Source organism: Pseudophryne corroboree, chromosome 9, assembly GCF_028390025.1.
Source record: "Pseudophryne corroboree isolate aPseCor3 chromosome 9, aPseCor3.hap2, whole genome shotgun sequence".
NCBI classification, from domain to species: domain Eukaryota; kingdom Metazoa; phylum Chordata; class Amphibia; order Anura; family Myobatrachidae; genus Pseudophryne; species Pseudophryne corroboree.
This window is the reverse complement of record NC_086452.1, coordinates 128,000,224-128,021,858: the sequence shown is the minus strand read 5'-3', so window position 1 is coordinate 128,021,858 and position 21,635 is coordinate 128,000,224. Positions and strand designations below refer to the sequence as shown.

The 21,635-nt window shown below is 44.8% G+C and overlaps 1 protein-coding gene across 1 annotated transcript in view; it reads right to left on the bottom strand.

Moving 5' to 3' along the window:
- The window catches only part of LOC134956785 (uncharacterized), a 149,779-nt gene that overhangs the window by 109,856 nt on the left and 18,288 nt on the right, over window positions 1-21,635 (bottom strand). Inside the window, exons 2-4 of the mRNA XM_063938739.1 lie at window positions 14,337-14,388; window positions 14,148-14,214; window positions 12,660-12,852 (exon numbers count right to left, since the gene is read on the bottom strand). Of these exons, the coding sequence (XP_063794809.1) occupies window positions 12,660-12,852; window positions 14,148-14,214; window positions 14,337-14,388 (312 nt within the window). The remainder of the gene's footprint in view (window positions 1-12,659; window positions 12,853-14,147; window positions 14,215-14,336; window positions 14,389-21,635) is intronic.

The following is a 21,635-nucleotide window of genomic DNA, read 5'->3' as shown; positions in this document are numbered from 1 at the left end:
TTTACTGGTGGGAGATCATGCCAAACAAATCTTATTGACTTTTTTTTTTGATTCTGTGATGAAAAGAATAGATCAAGGGGAAGCTGTAGATGTAACATATCTAGACTTTAGTAAGGCATTTGACACTACCCCACATCGCAGACTGCTAAATAAACTTGAAAGCCTGGGGGTGGATTATAAATCAGTTAAATGGATAAGAACCTGGTTGCAGGATAGGAAACAGAAAGTTGCAGTTAATGGAGTTACATCTATGGAGGGAAATGTTACCAGTGGAGTACCCCAGGGATCTGTACTTGGTCCAGTTCTCTTTAATATCTTTGTTGGTGACATTGCAGATGGTATTGAAGGGAAGATATGCCTTTTTGCAGATTATACAAAGATATGCAACAGGGTAGACACACCGGGAGGGGTCAAACAAATGATTAATGACCTAGGTAGGCTTGAGAAATGGTCAAGAACGTGGCAACTACAGTTTAATGCTAAAAAATGCAAAATCATGCCCTTGGGTCTCAAAAACCCAAAGGCTAAGTATAGTATCAAGGGTATTATAATGGAAACTACTGAGGAGGAAAGAGATTTAGGAGTCACTATTTCAAGTGACTTGAAGGCAGGAAAGCAATGCAACAAAGCAATGAGAAAGGCAAGTCAGATGCTTGGTTGCATAGGGAGAGGAATCAGTAGCAGGAAAAAAGAAGTGATAATGCCACTGTATAGGTCATTGGTACGGCCCCATCTGGAAAACTGTGTCCAGTTCTGGAGACCCTATCTCCAGAAGGATATAAATACATTAGAGAGTGTACAAAGAAGGGCAACTAAAATGGTGCATGGCCTACATCACAAAACTTACCCGGAAAGGCTAAAAGATCTGAACATGTATAGTTTGGAGGAGAGAAGGGAAAGGGGGGACATGATAGAAACTTTCAAATATATCAAGGGTCTTAAAGTTCAGGAGGGAAACATTCTTCAAAGGAAAAGAAGTATTAGAACTCGAGGGCATACATTGAGACTGGAGGGGGGGAGGTTCAGGGGAAATTTAAGGAAAAATTACTTCACAGAAAGGGTAGTGGATAAGTGGAATAGCCTCCCATCAGAGGTGGTAGATGCTAAGACTGTAGGGCAATTTAAACATGCTTTGGACAGGCATATGAATATCCTTACAAAGAATTAAGGTTAAAAAAGGGTTGAGATTGCCTAAAGGATAAAATAAAAAAGGGGCAGACTAGATGGGCCAAGTGGTTCTTATCTGCCATCAAATTCTATGTTTCTATGTTTTTATGGCTGAGGAGCTGTATAGGAGCATCTGTAGGACACATGTACCAGGGAGGTAAAGCCACAAGGACCAGTGGCAAACTGAGCTGAATTTGATGGGTACGTATATAGAAATATAATGAGAGTGTGAAGTGTGTCTAAGGATCAAATCCAAGCAAAGAAACAGGAGCAGACATGTAGAAGAAGTGGTTGATGCATGGATTGGAGGAGGACGGGTCACAACTAGAGGGTTTTCTGAAGGTACTTGAGGCAATCTATATATATATCTTTACTATATTTTAACCACATGCACCCATATTCATTTATACAGAACAGCTGGTTTTCATTCTTCCATTTCTTCCTAATTTTATTTGTGGATTCTTGTGCCTATTATAATTTTTATTTATTTATTTTTCTTGCCTGTTTCTCTAGTATCTTTTTCTCTATTCTTTATTTTAGTCTTTTTTATTTTTTTTGTTTGCTGTGGTGTATTTATGTATATATGGTGGTGTATATATATATATATATATATATATATATATATATACATACATATATTTTCTTGCATTAATATGATTTTTGTGTGTCTTTACTTCACCTATGTCCTGACACCCGGGCTCCTGTTATACCTCCCTCTCTACCTGCAGGTTCTCATATATAATTGCCACACAATGACATTGTCACTCTTGATAGCGCTTCTATTACCAGAAGTGCCACTAGCATACTGACGTTGCTATGACAATGCTGAATCTCTTGGCGCATATAGAGTGCAGGAGGCCATATATGAGTGGGTTTGATTGTTAGTAAACTTCTACCCCAGCTAATAGACCATGATAATACTGCATCATAGAGCAGCTTTAATTAATAATACACATATTCCCCGCTCTAACCCACCCGCTGTACACTTTTGGTCTTCACCGGAATTGACATCATGCATTTCAGAAGGTGGAATGCATGGCGGTGATGGATGGAGTTTTGGCGCCTCCCCTTAATTGACAGCGGTATTTAACAGGGGCCTGGGAGGCATGGAACATCAATCGATCGTTTCCATCTTTTCTCAATCTTGGCTGCCTGGATATGATGTCTCATTGACCTAGCTGTCTACCTTGAGAAAGCAGGGCCGTGACTCGGTGTGGGTGGATAGTGCCTTGTTGAGCAGAAAAACCTCCATCAGCACCCACCGCACCACACTACTTGTCTGACCCCAAGATAACTGCAGCGCTGCCTACAGAGAGGAGCACTCGGCTCCCTCTCTCACTGTTAACATTTGTAGCTGGGCAGCTCTGCAGCCACTAGCCTGCTTGCTCCACCCTCTCCCTCTGTCTTGAGATTTGGGAGAAACATCATGATCTCTCTCCCTGCTTGCCCCCAGCACACACACCATGGTTGCCTACCCACCCGGAGCATGGAGGAGTCATGCTGACGTCACAGCAAAGTGACGATGAACTGGCAGCTGTGTTTAATCTGGCTGCCATTGTGGAACTTTGCAGTGGAAGGGCTCCTGACTTTATCACTAGTCATGTCCTACCTGCGCACTCCCTCTGCTGACTGGTCCTAGCTGTGTCTAAAGAGCTCTTCCACATAGTATGCTTATAGCATTATTTTGTTCTAAAACACCACAATTTTCTATTATACTGTACTTTATTGAGGATAATATCTCTGGATACTACTAACCTGCCTATTGTGACTTTTGATTACTATTTTAACACTCTTCAGCATGTGCATATATGCATGTTTTACAAAGAAAAAATATTTCTGAATTATTATATTCATTTTTCTTAGACACTATGCCTTGTATTTTTACATACTGTATATACAGCATATATGCCGTAATGTTTATAAGGGGGATGCTGCCTGCTGAAATCTGTAACAGGGGACTCTGGCTGCCGTAATGTGTAAAAGGGGGGACACTCCCTGCCATAATCTGTAAAAGGGGACTCTGGCTGCCAGATTGTGTAAAAGGGGAAGCTACCTGTCATAATCTGTAAAAGGGGACTCTACCAGTCATAAAGTGTAAAAGGGGAACTCTGCCTGCTGTAATGTGTAAAAGGGGGACTCTGCCTGCCGTAATGTGTAAAAGAGGGACTCATTCTGCCGTAATGAGTAAAAGGGGGACTATGCCTGCCGTAATGTGTAAAAGGGAGCTCTGCCTGCTGTAATGTGTAAAAGGGGACTCTACCTGCCATAATATGTGATAGGGGCTCTACCTGGCAAATGTGTGTAAATGGTGCTACTGTGTGGCATAATTTGAATAATGGAGACTACTGTGCAGCATAATATGAAATGGTAGTATTTTGTGGCCACACCCCTTACCCATAAAGCCACACTCCTATATTTATGGCACGGGCTTACCGCGCATTGGCCCTATTTTAAATATAGAGGGGGGTACCCTGATGCTGTTTCTTGCACACGGCACTGAAATGTCTAGTTACGGCACTGTGAGAAGGATCCTGGTTGCTGACTAAAACGTTGGTGGTATTCTGTGCAACCGGTATGTTGGACTGTTGTCTTTTTGAGAATAAATATTTATTTTTTCTATCTTTTGTAACAAGTCTGGAGAGTGCTATCATTGCCACTTTGTGGGATACTCTAATGTACTATGTGGTCTTGTATTAGTGTGTGTTTTGTTGAGAGTGCAGGACTATATATATCATATTTGACAGCACAAATAAATAATAGACAAGAAAGTATGTGGTGGTGCACAGTAAAAACAGTATTATAGGCACACTCACTTCTCCCAGCCAGGTATAGGGGCTCAACCCCTGAGAATAAGCACATTTGGTTGAAACAGCTGTCGGGTTGTGGCTGGATGACTCTCTGACATGCTATTCCTGCTAGGAATAAAATTTACCACTGATTTTTCATCTGAAATGTGGGTGCTGGTATTATTTTTTCTGTACCTGTGAGAAGTGAGTGTGCTTTTATATATACACTGCTCAAAAAAATAAAGGGAACACTAAAATAACACATCCTAGATCTGAATGAATGAAATATTCTTATTAAATACTTTGTTTTTTACATAGTTGAATGTGCTGACAACAAAATCACACAAAAATTATCAATGGAAATCAAATTTATTAACCCATGTAGGTCTGGATTTGGAGTCACACTCAAAATTAAAGTGGAAAAACACACTACAGGCTAGTCCAACTTTGATGTAATGTCCTTAAAACAAGTCAAAATGAGGCTCAGTAGTGTGTGTGGCCTCCACGTGCCCGTATGACCTCCCTACAATGCCTGGGCATGCTCCTGATGAGGTGGCAGATGGTCTCCTGAGGGATATCCTCCCAGACCTGGACTAAAGCATCCGCCTACTCCTGGACAGTCTGTGGTGCAACGTGGCGTTGGTGGATGTAGCAAGACACAATGTCACAGATGTGCTCAATTGGATTCAGGTCTGGGGAATGGGTGGGCCAGTCCATAGCATCAATGCCTTCGTCTTGCAGGAACTGCCGACAGACTCCAGCCGCATGAGGTCTAGCATTGTCTTTCATTAGGGGGCAACCCAGGGCCAACCGCACCAGCATATGGTCTCACAAGGGGTCTTTGGATCTCATCTCGGTACCTAATGGCAGTCAAGCTACCTCTGGTGAGCACATGGAGGGCTGTGCCTGCCCCCCAAAGAAATGACACCCCACATCATTACTGACCCACTGCCAAACCAGTCATGCTGGAGGATGTTGCAGGCAGCAGAACGTTCTCCTTGGCGTCTCCAGACTCTGTCACGTCTGTCACATGTGCTCAGTGAGAAACTGCTTTCATCTGTGAAGAGCACATGGCACCAGTGGCAATTTGCCAATCTTGGTGTTCTCTGGCAAATGCCAAACGTCCTGCACGGTGCTGGGCTGTAAGCACAACCCCCACCTGTGGATGTCAGGCCCTCATTCAACCCTCATGGAGTCTGTTTCTGATCATTTGAGTAGACACATGCACATTTGTGGCATGCTGGAGGTCATTTTGCAGGTCTCTGGCAGTGCTCCTCCTGTTCCTACTTGTATAAAGGCAGAGGTAGCGGTCCTGCTGCTGGGTTGTTGCCCTCCTACGGCCTCCTCCATGTCTCCTGATGTACTGGCCTGTCTCATGGTAGCGCCTTCATGCTCTGGACACTACGCTGACAGACACAGCAAACCTTCTTGCCACAGCTCGCATTGATGTGCCATCCTGGATGAGCTGCACTACCTGAGCCACTTGTGTGGGTTGTAGACTCCGTCTCATGCTAACACTAGAGTGAAAGCACCGCCAGCTTTCAAAAGTGACCAAAACATCAGCCAGAAAGCATAGGAGCTGAGAAGTGGTCTGTGGTCACCACGTGCAGAACAACGCCTTTATTGGGGGTGTCTTGCTAATTGCCTATAATTTCCACCTATTGTCTATTCCATTTTCACAACAGCATGTGAAATTGATTGTCAATCAGTGTTGCTTCCTAAGTGGACAGTTTGATTTCACAGAAGTTTGATTGACTTGGAGTTACATTGTGTTGTTTAAGTGTTCCCTTTATTTTTTTGAGGTGTGTATATATATATATATATATATTAGAGATGAGCGGGTTCGGTTCCTCTGAATCCGAACCCGCCCGAACTTCAGGTTTTTTACACGGGTCCGAGCAGGCTCGGATCTTCCCGCCTTGCTCGGCTAACCCGAGCGCGCCCGAACGTCATCATCACGCTGTCGGATTCTCGCGAGGCTCGGATTCTATATAAGGAGCCGCGCGTCGCCGCCATTTTCACACGTGCATTGAGATTGATAGGGAGAGGACGTGGCTGGCGTCCTCTCCGTTTAGAGAAGAGAGAGAGAGACACAGTAGAGAGAGACGAGAGAGACACAGTACTAGTAGTAATTTTGGGGAGCATTATTACTTAGGAGGAGTACCACTATACTACTATATATATACTACTTGCTGAAGTGATATAGATTAGATAGTGTGACTGCAGTGTATTGTATTAATTATCTGACTTGTGGGGAAGACACTGACAGTGGGGAGCAGTTAGAGTCTGAGAGCAGGACTCAGGAGTACATATAACGTACAGTGCACAGCACACTTTTGCTGCCAGAGTCAGTGCCACACTGCCATTGTGTGACCACACTGACCACCAGTATAATAATATATTTTTTATTTTGTGATTGTCTGCTTAGGCCTCGGAGTACTAGTTGCAAGTTGCAACGTGACCTGACCACCAGTTTAATAATCAATCACCACCAGTTTAATATATATATATATATATATATATATAATTGTATATAATATATATATATATATAATATTGTATACCACCTACCCGTGGTTTTTTTTTTTTCATTCTTCTTTATACTATTACATACTACTATAGTAGCTTACTGTAGCAGACTGGCAGTCTGCGGTGCTGTGCTGCTGACCTGACAGTGTCCAGCAGGTCCGTCATCAGTCATTACATAATAAATATATATAGTACCTGTCCGGCTGCAGTACAGTGATATTATATTGATTTCATCTCATCAATAATTTATCATCCAGTCTAGACTCTATATTAGCAGCAGACACAGTACGTTAGTCCACTGCTGTAGCTACCTCTGTGTCGGCACTCGGCAGTCCATCCATAATTGTATACCACCTACCCGTGTTTTTTTTTTTTAATTTCTTCTTTATACATACTACATCTCATTATCATCCAGTCTATATTAGCAGCAGACACAGTACGTTAGTCCACGGCTGTAGCTACCTCTGTGTCGGCACTCGGCAGTCCATCCATAATTGTATACCACCTAGTACCTACCCGTGGTTTTTTTTTTCTTTCTTCTTTATATATACTACATCTCATTATCATCCAGTCTATATTAGCAGCAGACACAGTACGGTAGTCCACGGCTGTAGCTACCTCTGTGTCGGCACTCGGCAGTCCATCCATAATTGTATACCACCTAGTACCTACCCGTGGTTTTTTTTTCTTTCTTCTTTATACATACTACATCTCATTATCATCCAGTCTATATTAGCAGCAGACACAGTATGGTAGTCCACGGCTGTAGCTACCTCTGTGTCGGCACTCGGCAGTCCATCCATAATTGTATACCACCTACCCGTGGTTTTTTTTTTCTTTCTTCTTTATATATACTACATCTCATTATCATCCAGTCTATATTATCAGCAGACACAGTACGGTAGTCCACGGCTATAGCTACCTCTGTGTCGGCACTCGGCAGTCCATCCATAATTGTATACCACCTAGTACCTACGCGTGGTTTTTTTTTCTTTCTTCTTTATATATACTACATCTCATTATCATCCAGTCTATATTAGCAGCAGACACAGTACGGTAGTCCACGGCTGTAGCTACCTCTGTGTCGGCACTCGGCAGTCCATCCATAAGTATACTAGTATCCATCCATCTCCATTGTTTACCTGAGGTGCCTTTTAGTTGTGCCTATTAAAATATGGAGAACAAAAATGTTGAGGTTCCAAAATTAGGGAAAGATCAAGATCCACTTCCACCTCGTGCTGAAGCTGCTGCCACTAGTCATGGCCGAGACGATGAAATGCCAGCAACGTCGTCTGCCAAGGCCGATGCCCAATGTCATAGTACAGAGCATGTCAAATCCAAAACACCAAATATCAGTAAAAAAAGGACTCCAAAACCTAAAATTTAATTGTCGGAGGAGAAGCGTAAACTTGCCAATATGCCATTTACCACACGGAGTGGCAAGGAACGGCTGAGGCCCTGGCCTATGTTCATGGCTAGTGGTTCAGCTTCACATGAGGATGGAAGCACTCAGCCTCTCGCTAGAAAAATGAAAAGACTCAAGCTGGCAAAAGCAGTAGCACCGCAAAGAACTGTGCGTTCTTCGAAATCCCAAATCCACAAGGAGAGTCCAATTGTGTCGGTTGCGATGCCTGACCTTCCCAACACTGGACGTGAAGAGCATGCGCCTTCCACCATTTGCACGCCCCCTGCAAGTGCTGGAAGGAGCACCCGCAGTCCAGTTCCTGATAGTCAGATTGAAGATGTCAGTGTTGAAGTACACCAGGATGAGGAGGATATGGGTGTTGCTGGCGCTGGGGAGGAAATTGACCAGGAGGATTCTGATGGTGAGGTGGTTTGTTTAAGTCAGGCACCCGGGGAGACACCTGTTGTCCGTGGGAGGAATATGGCTGTTGACATGCCTGGTGAAAATACCAAAAAAATCAGCTCTTCGGTGTGGAGGTATTTCAACAGAAATGCGGACAACAGGTGTCAAGCCGTGTGTTGCCTTTGTCAAGCTGTAATAAGTACGGGTAAGGACGTTAACCACCTCGGAACATCCTCCCTTATACGTCACCTGCAGCGCATTCATAATAAGTCAGTGACAAGTTCAAAAACTTTGGGTGACAGCGGAAGCAGTCCACTGACCAGTAAATCCCTTCCTCTTGTAACCAAGCTCCCGCAAACCACCCCACCAACTCCCTCAGTGTCAATTTCCTCCTTCCCCAGGAATGCCAATAGTCCTGCAGGCCATGTCACTGGCAATTCTGACGATTCCTCTCCTGCCTGGGATTCCTCCGATGCATCCTTGCGTGTAACGCCTACTGCTGCTGGCGCTGCTGTTGTTGCTGCTGGGAGTCGATGGTCATCCCAGAGGGGAAGTCATAAGCCCACTTGTACTACTTCCAGTAAACAATTGACTGTCCAACAGTCCTTTGCGAGGAAGATGAAATATCACAGCAGTCATCCTGCTGCAAAGCGGATAACTGAGGCCTTGACAACTATGTTGGTGTTAGACGTGCGTCCGGTATCCGCCGTTAGTTCACAGGGAACTAGACAATTTATTGAGGCAGTGTGCCCCCGTTACCAAATACCATCTAGGTTCCACTTCTCTAGGCAGGCGATACCGAGAATGTACACGGACGTCAGAAAAAGACTCACCAGTGTCCTAAAAAATGCAGTTGTACCCAATGTCCACTTAACCACGGACATGTGGACAAGTGGAGCAGGGCAGGGTCAGGACTATATGACTGTGACAGCCAACTGGGTAGATGTATGGACTCCCGCCGCAAGAACAGCAGCGGCGGCACCAGTAGCAGCATCTCGCAAACGCCAACTCTTTCCTAGGCAGGCTACGCTTTGTATCACGGCTTTCCAGAATACGCACACAGCTGAAAACCTCTTACGGCAACTGAGGAAGATCATCGCGGTATGGCTTACCCCAATTGGACTCTCCTGTGGATTTGTGGCATCGGACAACGCCAGCAATATTGTGTGTGCATTAAATATGGGCAAATTCCAGCACGTCCCATGTTTTGCACATACCTTGAATTTGGTGGTGCAGAATTTTTTAAAAAACGACAGGGGCGTGCAAGAGATGCTGTCGGTGGCCAGAAGAATTGCGGGACACTTTCGGCGTACAGGCACCACGTACAGAAGACTGGAGCAACACCAAAAACGCCTGAACCTGCCCTGCAATCATCTGAAGCAAGAAGTGGTAACGAGGTGGAATTCAACCCTCTATATGCTTCAGAGGTTGGAGGAGCAGCAAAAGGCCATTCAAGCCTATACATCTGACCACGATATAGGAGGTGGAATGCACCTGTCTCAAGCGCAGTGGAGAATGATTTCAACGTTGTGCAAGGTTCTGATGCCCTTTGAACTTGCCACACGTGAAGTCAGTTCAGACACTGCCAGCCTGAGTCAGGTCATTCCCCTCATCAGGCTTTTGCAGAAGAAGCTGGAGACATTGAAGGAGGAGCTAACACGAAGCGATTCCGCTAGGCATGTGGGACTTGTGGATGGAGCCCTTAATTCGCTTAACCAGGATTCACGGGTGGTCAATCTGTTGAAATCAGAGCACTACATTTTGGCCACCGTGCTCGATCCTAGATTTAAAACCTACCTTGGATCGCTCTTTCCGGCAGACACAAGTCTGCTGGCGTTCAAAGACCTGCTGGTGAGAAAATTGTCAAGTCAAGCGGAACGCGACCTGTCAACATCTCCTCCTTCACATTCTCCCGCAACTGGGGGTGCGAGGAAAAGGCTCAGAATTCCAAGCCCACCCGCTGGCGGTGATGCAGGGCAGTCTGGAGCGACTGCTTATGCTGACATCTGGTCCGGACTGAAGGACCTGACAACGATTACGGACATGTCGTCTACTGTCACTGCATATGATTCTCTCACCATTGAAAGAATGGTGGAGGATTATATGAGTGACCGCATCCAAGTAGGCACGTCACACAGTCCGTACTTATACTGGCAGGAAAAAGAGGCAATTTGGAGGCCCTTGCACAAACTGGCTTTATTCTACCTACGTTGCCCTCCCACAAGTGTGTACTCCGAAAGAGTGTTTAGTGCCGCCGCTCACCTTGTCAGCAATCGGCGTACGAGGTTACATCCAGAAAATGTGGAGAAGATGATGTTCATTAAAATGAATTATAATCAATTCCTCCGCGGAGACATTGACCAGCAGCAATTGCCTCCACAAAGTACACAGGGAGCTGAGATGATGGATTCCAGTGGGGACGAATTGATAATCTGTGAGGAGGGGGATGTACACGGTGATATATCGGAGGGTGATGATGAGGTGGACATCTTGCCTCTGTAGAGCCAGTTTGTGCAAGGAGAGATTAATTGCTTCTTTTTTGGTGGGGGTCCAAACCAACCCGTCATATCAGACACAGTCGTGTGGCAGACCCTGTCACTGAAATGATGGGTTGGTTAAAGTGTGCATGTCCTGTTTATACAACATAAGGGTGGGTGGGAGGGCCCAAGGACAATTCCATCTTGCACCTCTTTTTTCTTTAATTTTTCTTTGCGTCATGTGCTGTTTGGGGAGGGTTTTTTGGAAGGGACATCCTGCGTGACACTGCAGTGCCACTCCTAGATGGGCCCGGTGTTTGTGTCGGCCACTAGGGTCGCTTATCTTACTCACACAGCTACCTCATTGCGCCTCTTTTTTTCTTTGCGTCATGTGCTGTTTGGGGAGGGTTTTTTGGAAGGGACATCCTGCCTGACACTGCAGTGCCACTCCTAGATGGGCCCCGTGTTTGTGTCGGCCACTAGGGTCGCCCAGCTTAGTCATCCAGCGACCTAGGTGCAAATTTTAGGACTAAAAATAATATTGTGAGGTGTGAGGTATTCAGAATAGACTGAAAATGAGTGTAAATTATGGTTTTTGAGGTTAATAATACTTTGGGATCAAAATGACCCCCAAATTCTATGATTTAAGCTGTTTTTTAGTGTTTTTTAAAAAAAACACCCGAATCCAAAACACACCCGAATCCGACAAAAAAAATTCGGTGAGGTTTTGCCAAAACGCGTTCGAACCCAAAACACGGCCGCGGAACCGAACCCAAAACCAAAACACAAAACCCGAAAAATTTCCGGCGCTCATCTCTAATATATATATATATATATATATATATAAACTGTGTGTATGTCTATATATTAATGTGTGTGCATATATGTGTATTTATATCTAACTCTTTGTGCCCCACCTGCAGTGTAACATGGTTTTGCCCAAATGCCTTCCTCTTTTGGTTCGCTAACTATTCTGAATAACCCCCATTAAAGTTTTGTAGATAATCATCCACATTGAAGCTAAGTAAAATACAGTACATTGTATTGGTTACATTCTTTGTGTTTTGCTTTTGAGCTTCTGCTTTATTAGTCAAAGAGGAAATGTGAATGAGATTTCACTTTTCCTAGCACCAAAAAGTAAACTGAAAAAGATGATATTTGGAACTGTAGAAATCATCTCTCATAGTAATGAGAACCATACTATTATTCTGAGATGTGTAGGACAATGATTGGTAGGCTATGCACCTCCAGTTGATTTCCATCTGCATGTACTAGAATAAGGGCCCTCATTCCGAGTTGATCGGTCGCAATGCGAATGTAGCAGAGTTACACACGCTAAGCCGCCGCCTACTGGGAGTGTATCTTAGCATCTTAAAATTGCGACCGATGTATTCGCAATATTGCGATCACAAACCTTGTAGCAGTTTTAGAGTAGCTTCAGACTTACTCTGCCTGTGCGATCAGTTCAGTGCTTGTCGTTCCTGGTTGACGTCACAAACACACCCAGCGTTCGCCCAGGCACTCCCACCGTTTCTCCGGCCACTCCAGCGTTTTTTCCGGAAACGGTAGCGTTTTCAGCCACACGCCCCTAAAACGCCGTGTTTCCGCCCAGTAACACCCATTTCCTGTCAATCACATTCCGATCGCCGGAGCGATGAAAAAGCCGTGAGTAAAATTACTTTCTTCATAGCAAAGTTACTTGGCGCAGTCGCAGTGCGAACTTTGCGCATGCGTACTAAGTGGATTTTCACTGCGATGCGATGAAAAAGACCGAGCGAACAACTCGGAATGAGGGCCAATATGCAGGCAGCTTCTTGGGACCCTGCTGTGCCCATACATGTTACTATAATTTGAGAATATCAACAACATTTGTCTTGAAGACCAGTATCTTACCCTGCTGAGGATCCTTTGGTACTGTGGGAAATGTAAATGACCTAGGCCAATGCCTCGTAAAGGGTTTGGTTGTGATTCCATTTCTTGTGGTTTCAATATAACTGTTCTGACCAACAATAAATTGTATTGTCACATTCCCCCCTGCATTTGTTAGTGCTCCAGCATGGATCGCTGCTGGGCAAATGGCAGAATCCTAAAGATACCAATAGACACAATATCAGTTACATTTTCTCAGCATTTACCTTTTGACTACAACTACTAAGAAATGTTGCTCTACAAAACAAAGTACTGATTTCTCTTACATCTGTATAATAACCTTTGTCTTTTGCTAATTAGATAATATAAAGTATTTTATTGTTTAGAAAGCAGTTTATGACTTATAAGTGTATAGCAATATAAAAATATAATATAATAAATCTACCTTATGTACTTATATTGTAAAGTTTATGGTACTATACGGGTTGTTATGTGACTGAAATTTATTTTACACATGTGCGATTAAATCAATGATTATTCAGGTGTGCCAATGTAGGTAATTTCTAACATGATTGGTCCACTGATATTTAAATAGCATGTTGGACAGCCCTGTGTCATCCTCTGACGAAACCGCACACTGACAATTGCGGAGAAACGCGTAAGGACTGGGGCTTATTCTATACTGATGTCCTGCCTACTACCAGCGGATTCCGGCTGAACAATACCCTTTGGTGCTACTGTCCGTGTATGGATGTTAACCGTCTCTAGAGATTCTCCAGGTACCCCGTAACTAAGGAAGGTGCCTCTCTCGACTGTGGCTGTGTTTGACAATGGGGGCCGTCCACGGATATCGAACGGATCCACTCCTGGCTGTGAGTAAAGTGGACAATCTTGCAAATGTGGCCCTATCTAGCGCAGTGAGAGTAGGACGATAAAAAGTCCGTTAAAATAGATACTAAAGTATAAGTATCCAACGCACCTGGCCGCTCTGTGGCATTAATTAACGGGAGTAGAAAGCCGGCTTCTATCTGACACATAAGGAGATCTCCATGAGTATGTGAAAAACTCTTACAGCTGGATTTAAACAGCAAACATCCATAATTTGTTCCTAAAAAGGACTGTATATTGTTCGGGACTCTTAACTGAGAATAGGGTCACAATAAGCACCTTAACTTGGACATAATATAAATAACCGGTTAAACTTAATCCGCTGCAGCAGGGAGGAACTTTTTAATTATTATTTTATATTTACATGTGTTTATTTTATATTTTATTGTGATATATATGTAATAAATTTGATATATTTGGCTACAAGCGCTCTCTGGTAATATATTATTATCCTTTGTGCTGTTTTGTGTGTGGACAGGTCAGTACTGTCCAGTTGAGAGCTGCTTATTTCAGCACATACGACCCAAAATTATATGAGTTAGGTGTTAGTGACGCGCTGGAATATTTGTTTCTTTAACTACTAAGAAATGTTGCTCTACTAAACAAAGTACTGATTTCTCTTACATCTGTATAATAGTCAGTTCCATAAACAGGAGCTCCACTGTTCACGCACCCAGATGGACATGTAACACTGAGGGAAGCAAAAAGAAATATTGCTTTTGAATTTCCAGGAAGTATCATTTATAACATATACAAATTGTTTTTCTCATTTATTTCCATTTCATCAATCATGTGATTTTAAACTGGACTTACGTTGCACTGGATCCGCTTAGATTTGTCGCAGTTGTTGAACAATCTGCATTTACTAGAAGAGGAAAACATTACATGAGGCCTGGCATGAGATATCAGCAGTTTTTACATAAGCATATACAAATCAGCATTTGTATGTATGGTGAAACCTTCATTATCCCCTAGACCCATTCACAGGAGCCATTAGGGCTGATCCATGCTGTTCTTTTGCTGAGGGCTCAACCATGGTTTGCCCCACAGACTAGAAGTATGTTAATGTTATTTTGAGAAGGATGTGTGAGTAGAAAGACATATAGAAAAAGCTGCATTCTCCGTAATATCATTGTTGGTCCTCCAAATGACATCATATAACATGGTAAGAAGATACACCTCCATCAGCTATCTGTAAGTTGGAGTGATGGTATATGCAGTGCACTACTGCTATTCCTCTATGAGCATAGCTGAAGAATCTGTTACTTTACCAAGATGGCCACCTCACTTTGTTAAGATCTACAGTACTATAGGGATGTGTAGTACTAAGCCTTTGGGGATGCTGTGTAATCCTACATTTTCCTGCCTACATATGTGATTGGCTGGTCCCCTGCGTGCTCAGCTTCATCACATTGCCTGTGTACATAAACGTGATTATTGCTGTACTGAAACTGTGCAGACCTGCTGCTACTGTATGTACTATTATATAATTACATGTGCACACCCGTGTGGGTGCAACTTATTACACCGAGCTGCGGCTTAGTACACCGCCCATGTATTCTTATGGGCATGCCTACTTAGATGCATGCGCATGTCCTATTCCTGCGCACACTTGCTGCACCTGGTTTTGGCAAACTGCAGGTTGGATAAGCATGGCTACATCTGTATGTACAGCACACAAGAGTACACTCATACTGTATCAATAGGGAGGTCTAATATATCTTCAGTTCATAGCTTTTCTCTTTCTATAGGCGTGTATTGGGATTGGGGCTGTGAGACCGGCACTGGGGATCCCGGCAGTCAGCATACAGACCCTAGGATTCCTGCAGCAGAATCCTGGGGGGGAGGTCAAGTGCAACAAAGCCCCTAGCAGGCTCGCTGCTTTTTCAACGCAGTGGACTCAATGGCTCGCGTGGGAATAGTGCCTGTGGGTCTGCATTCTGTTTGCCAGCATTTTGATTACTCAGGGCCCTGGCGTCAGCATGGTGACTGTGGGATCCCGAGCACCTGTCACATGACTGGATCCTGTGTATTGATCCTAAGGTATACTTATGAGTAGAGATGTGCAGCTGGCACTTTTCTCGTGTTTTATGTTTTGGTTTTAATTCCACTTTCGTGTTTTTGTTTTGGCTTGGCTTTGGCAAAACCAGCCTTTTGGGTTTTGGTTTTGGATCTGGATGATTTTTGAAAAAAACATAAAAATGGCTAAAATCACAGAATTTTGGGTAATTTTTATCCTGTGATATTATTAACCTCAAAATCATTAATTTCCACTAATTTCCAGTCTATTCTGAACACCTCTCAATATTGTTTTTAGGCCAAAAGATTGCACCAAGGTTGCTGGATGACTAAGCTAAGCGACACAAGTGGATAAAACAAACACCTGGCCCATCTAGGAGTGGCACTGCAGTGTCAGGCAGGAGGGCAGATATAAAAAAAAAGGCCCCAAACAGCACCTCATGAAAAGATGTAGAAGAGGTGCAATGAGGTAGCTGTATGACTAAGCCAAGCGACACAAACAATTAGCACTGGAATTATACAGCGATATCAATGGATTTATATGGCAATATCACTGGACATATACGGCAGTATCACTAGAATTATATGGCAGTACCACTGGACATATACGGAAGTGTCAGATAGGATGGCACTTTAATAAAATAGTCAGTCCCCAAACAGCACATGATGCAAAGAAGAAAAAGAGGTGCAAGATAGATTTGTCCTTGGGTCCGCCAATACCCTTATGTTGTTTAAACAGGACATGCACACATGGCTGGTGCTAGGGTGTTCGGCGCCCTCCTGCAAACTATCATTTTTGCGCCTTTCTACAAATACAAAGTTGACCAATCTCATCCTCAGAGCTGTAACTAAACATTTTGGTGCCCCCCCCCCCCCCCCCTCAAGATCCATAAATATAGGGTCATAAAAAAATGACATAAAATATAGGGGCGTAAAATAATTATGACACATAGTAGACAACATTATTCAATATCACGCCACACAGTATTACCACTTATGTACATTACGCCAGGTAGTGCCCCTTATATACATTACGCCAGATACAGCCCCCTTTTACATATTGCACCAGGTAGAGCCAGTCACACATTATTCCAGGTAGAGCATCCTTCTACACTTTGCGCCAGGTAGAGCACCCTTTAACACATGCAGCTTGCCCCAGCAGGGGGAAGCGCCAAAAATATTGGGGCAACAGAATAGTACCAATTCACATTACACTGCACAACAGTGTTCGCTAGTCACATTACACCTCATAGTAGTGTCCATTAGTCACATTACACTGCACAGTAGTGTCCGTTAGTCACATTACACCCCATAGTAGTGTTCGCTAGTCACATTACACTGCTCAGTGTTGTTCACTGGTCACATTACACCGCATAGTATGCCCTTTAGTCACATTACACTGCACAGTAGTGTTCGCTAGTCACATTACACAGCATAGTAGTGTCGGTTAGTCACATTACACTGCACAGTAGTGTCCGTTAGTCACATTAGACTGCACAGTAGTGTCCGTTTGTCACATTACACTGCACAGTACTGTCCGTTTGTCACATTACACTGCACAGTAGTGTCCGTCAGTCACATTACACTGCACAGTAGTGTCCGCTATTCACATTACACCGCACAGTAGCGTCCGTTATTCACATAACACCGCACAGTAGCGTCCGTTAATCACATTACACCGCACAGTAGTGTCCGTTATTCACATTACACCGCAGAGTAACGTCCGTTATTCACACTACACCGCACAGTAGTGTCCGTTAGTCACATTACACCGCACAGTAGTGTCGTCAGTCACATTACACCGCACAGTAGTGTCCGTCAATCACATTACACCGCACAGTAGTGTCCGTCAATCACATTACACCGCACAGTAGTGTCCGTCAGTCACATTACACTGCACAGTAGCGTCCCTTAGTCACATTACACCGCACAGTAGTGTCCGTCAGTCACATTACACCGCACTGTAGCGTCCGTTAGTCACATTACACCGCACAGTAATGTCCGTTAGTCACATGACACCGCACAGTAGTGTCCGTTAGTCACATTACACCGCACAGTAGTGTCCGTTAGTCACATTACACCGCACAGTAGTGTCCGTTAGTCACATTACACCGCACAGTAGTGTCCGTTAGTCACATTACACCGCACAGTAGTGTCCGTTAGTCACATTACACCGCATAGTAGTGTCATCAGTCACATTACACCGCACAGTAGTGTCCGTCAATCACATTACACCACACAGTAGTGTCCACCAGTCACATTACACCGCACAGTAGAGTCCGTTAGTCACATTACACCGCACAGTAGCGTCCCTTAGTCACATTACACTGCACAGTAGTGTCCGTCAGTCACATTACACCGAACTGTAGCATCTGTTAGTCACATTACACCGCACAGTAATGCCCGTTAGTCACATTACACTGCACAGTAGTGTCCGTTAGTCACATTACACTGCACAGTAATGTCCGTTAGTCACATTACACTGCACAGTAGTACCCACACAGGAGAGCACCTTATACACATGCAGCCAGGAAGAGCCTATTATACATATTATGCCAGGTACATCCTCCATTCCCTCCACAGCACTGCCCCAGTACCTGCAGCAGGTCACTGACTCCGGCGCTGCTCCTCCTCTGCCTTCTCCTTATGTCTTTTGGAGGCGCCATTACCCCAGCAGCAGCAGCTCTGTAGGATGTCGGCAGTTATGCCGAGAGGGAGGGAACGGGTACTAATTTCTCAGGCCATGGACTGATGGCGGGCCCGGTGGGGCCCTGGTCCACCGCACTCCCTACCCCCTCCCTTCTTACTGGACAGCAGCATAAGCACGCATCTTGGCAGCACAGCACAGCACATGCTGCAGTGTGCTGTGCTGCTGTGAGGCTGCTGCTACTGCTGAGCCAATGCCTATTTGGGTAGTGGGGGGAAGTGTTCACACTCCCCCCTGAAATTGGGTCAGGGCTCAGGACTCCCCCCCGCACCCCCGAACCCCTACACCCTGCTCGACAAGCCAAAGTTATTTTAAAAAAAAAAACTTTTTTTCACAAGGGGGCATGGCCACACCTCCCGCGATTAGGCCACGCCCCCAAAATGATACCCGTCGGCCTGAGGCCACTCTCTGGGGAAGGATGCAGGGAGAGAGCCACGCTACACGCTGCCAGCATCAGCGGGGTTGCAGACCAGGACGGCGCCTCCCTGCACTGCATCCCCTTGCTGAGCGGGTACCGCCGGCTCTGCATGCACACTTTAACAAAACCAATCATTTCAGCGACAGGGTCTGCCACACGACTGTGGCTGAAATGACTGGTTTGTTTGGACCCCCACCAAAAAAGAACCAATTAATTTCTCCTTGCACAAACTGGCTCTACAGAGGCAAGATGTCGACCTCATCCTCATCCTCCGATTCCTCAACCCTTTCACTGTGTACATCCCCCTCCTCACAAAGTATTAATTTGTCCCCACTGGAATCTACCATCAAAGGTCCCTGTTTACTTTCAGGAGACAATTGCTGGTCAAGGTCTACCTGAAAGAATTTATCATTCATTTTGATGAACATCATCTTCTCCACATTTTGTGGAAGTAACCTCCTACACTGACCGCTGACAAGGTTACCGGCTGCACTAAGCACTCTTTTAGAGTACACACTGGAGGGGGGGGGGGGGGGAGTGGGCAACTTAGGTAAAATAAAGCCAGTTTGTGCAAGGGCATCCAAATTGCCTCTTTTTCCTGCAAGTATACATACGGACTGTCTGACATGCCTAATTGGATGCTGTCACTCACATAATCTTACACCATTCTTTCAATGGTAGGCATGTCAGTAATTGTTGGCAGGTCCTTCAGTCTGGTCCAGATATCAGCTTTCTCTCCTGACTGCCCTGTATCACCGCCAGCGGGTGGGATAGGAAATCTTATCCTTTTCCTTGCATCCCCAGTGGTGGGAGAAATTGAAGAAGGAGCTGTTGACGGGTCACATTCCGCTTGAGTTGACAATTTACTCACAAGCAGGTCTTTGCACCTCTGCACACTTGTGTCTGCCAGAAAGAGAGATACAACATAGACTTTAAACCTAAGATCGAGCACGGTGGCCAAAATGTAGTGCTCTGATTTCAACAGATTGACCACCCTTGAATCCTGGCAAAGCGAATTAAGGGATCCATCCACAAGTCCCACATAATTAGCGGAATCGCTCAGTCTTAGCTCCTCCTTTAATTTCTCCTGCTGCTTCTGCAAAAGCCTGATGAGGGGAATGACCTGACTCAAGCTGGCAGTGTCTGAACTGACTTCACGTGTGGCAAGTTCAAAGAGTTGGGGAACCTTGCACAAGACAGAAATCATTCTCCACTGCGCTTGAGTCAGGTGCATTCCCCCTCCTTTACCTATATCGTAGGTAGATGTATAGGCTTTAATGGTCTTTTGCTGCTACTCCATCCTCTGAAGCATATAGAGTGTTGAATTCCACCTGGTTACCACCTCTTGCTTCAGTTGATGGCAGGGCCGGTTCAGGAGTGTTTGCTGGTGCTCCAATCTTCGGCACGCGTAGCAGAATGTGGAAAGTGGCCCGCAATTTTTAGGACCACTGACAGCATCACCTTTACACTCCTGTCATTTTTAAAAAAGAATTCTGCACCACCAAATTAATTATATATGCAAAACATGGGATGTGCTGGAATTTGCCTAGTTGCAATGCATGCACAATATTGGTGGCATTGTCCGATATCACAAATCCCCATGAGAGTCTAAGTGGGGTAAGCCAATGCGTGATGATGTCTCTCAGTTTCCGTAAGAGGTTGTCAGCGGTGTGCCTCTTACGGAAAGCGGAGATTCACAGTGTAGTCTGCCTAGAAACTAGTTTGGATTTGCAAGTTGGTGCTACTGGTGCCACTGCTGCTGTTCTTGCTGCGGGAGGCAATACATCTACCCAGTGGGCTGTCACAGTAATATAATCCTTAGTCTGCCCTGTTCCACTTGTCCACATGTCCGTGGTTAAGTGGACACTGGATATAACCACATTTTTTAGGACACTGGCGACACTTTTTCTGACGTCTCTGTACATTCTCGGTTTCGCCTGCCTAGTGAAGTGGAATCTATATGGGATTTGGTACCGGGGACACAATACCTCTATCAATTGTCTAAATACCACTGCACTAATGGCGGATACTGGATGCAAACATAAGTGTCAAGACCTCAGTTATCCACTTTGCCACAGGATGACTGCTGTTATATTTAATCTTCCTCACAAAGAACTGTTGGACAGTCAATTGCTTAGTTGAAGTAGTACAAGTGGTCTTCCGACTCCCCCTCTGGGATGACGATCGACTACCAGCAGCAACAACAGCAGCAGCAGTAACAGCAGCCGTAGGCGTACCACTCAAGGATCCTCCCAAGGAATCTCAGTTAGGAGAGGACTCGTCAGTCTTGCCAGGGACATGACTTGCAGGACTACTGACATTCATGGCTGAGGAGGAAGTTGACGTTGAGGGAGTTGGTGGTGTAGCATGCAGGAGCTTGGGTACAACAGGAAGAAGGGATTTAGGTGTCAGTAGACTGCTTACGCTCTTACCCAAAGTTTCACAACTTGACAATGACTTCTGATGAATACGCTGCAGGTGACGTATAAGGGAGGATGTTCCTAGGTGGTTAACATCCTTACCCCTACTTATTACAGATTAACAGAGGCAACACACGGCTAGACCACTGTTGTCCGGATTTGAGGAGAATTAATTTCACACCGAAGAGTTTACTTTTTTGGTATTTTGCCCAGGCATCACAATGAGCGTTTTCATCCCATGGACAACAGGTGTCTTCCCCGGTGCCTGATTTAAACAAACCACATCACCATCATAATCCTCACCGTCAACTTTCTCCTCAGCGCCAGCAGCACCCATATCCTCATCTTGGTGACATCTTCAATTTTAATATCAGAAACTGTACTGTGGTTGCTCCTTCCTGCACTTGCACGGGTTGTGCATATGGTGGAAGGAGCCACCTTTTCCCATCTAGTGTTGGGAAGGTCAGGCATCGCAACCGCCAACACACTTGAACTCTCCTTGTGGATTTGTGATAACATCTTACAACGCGCAGTTGTTTTTTTTGTGC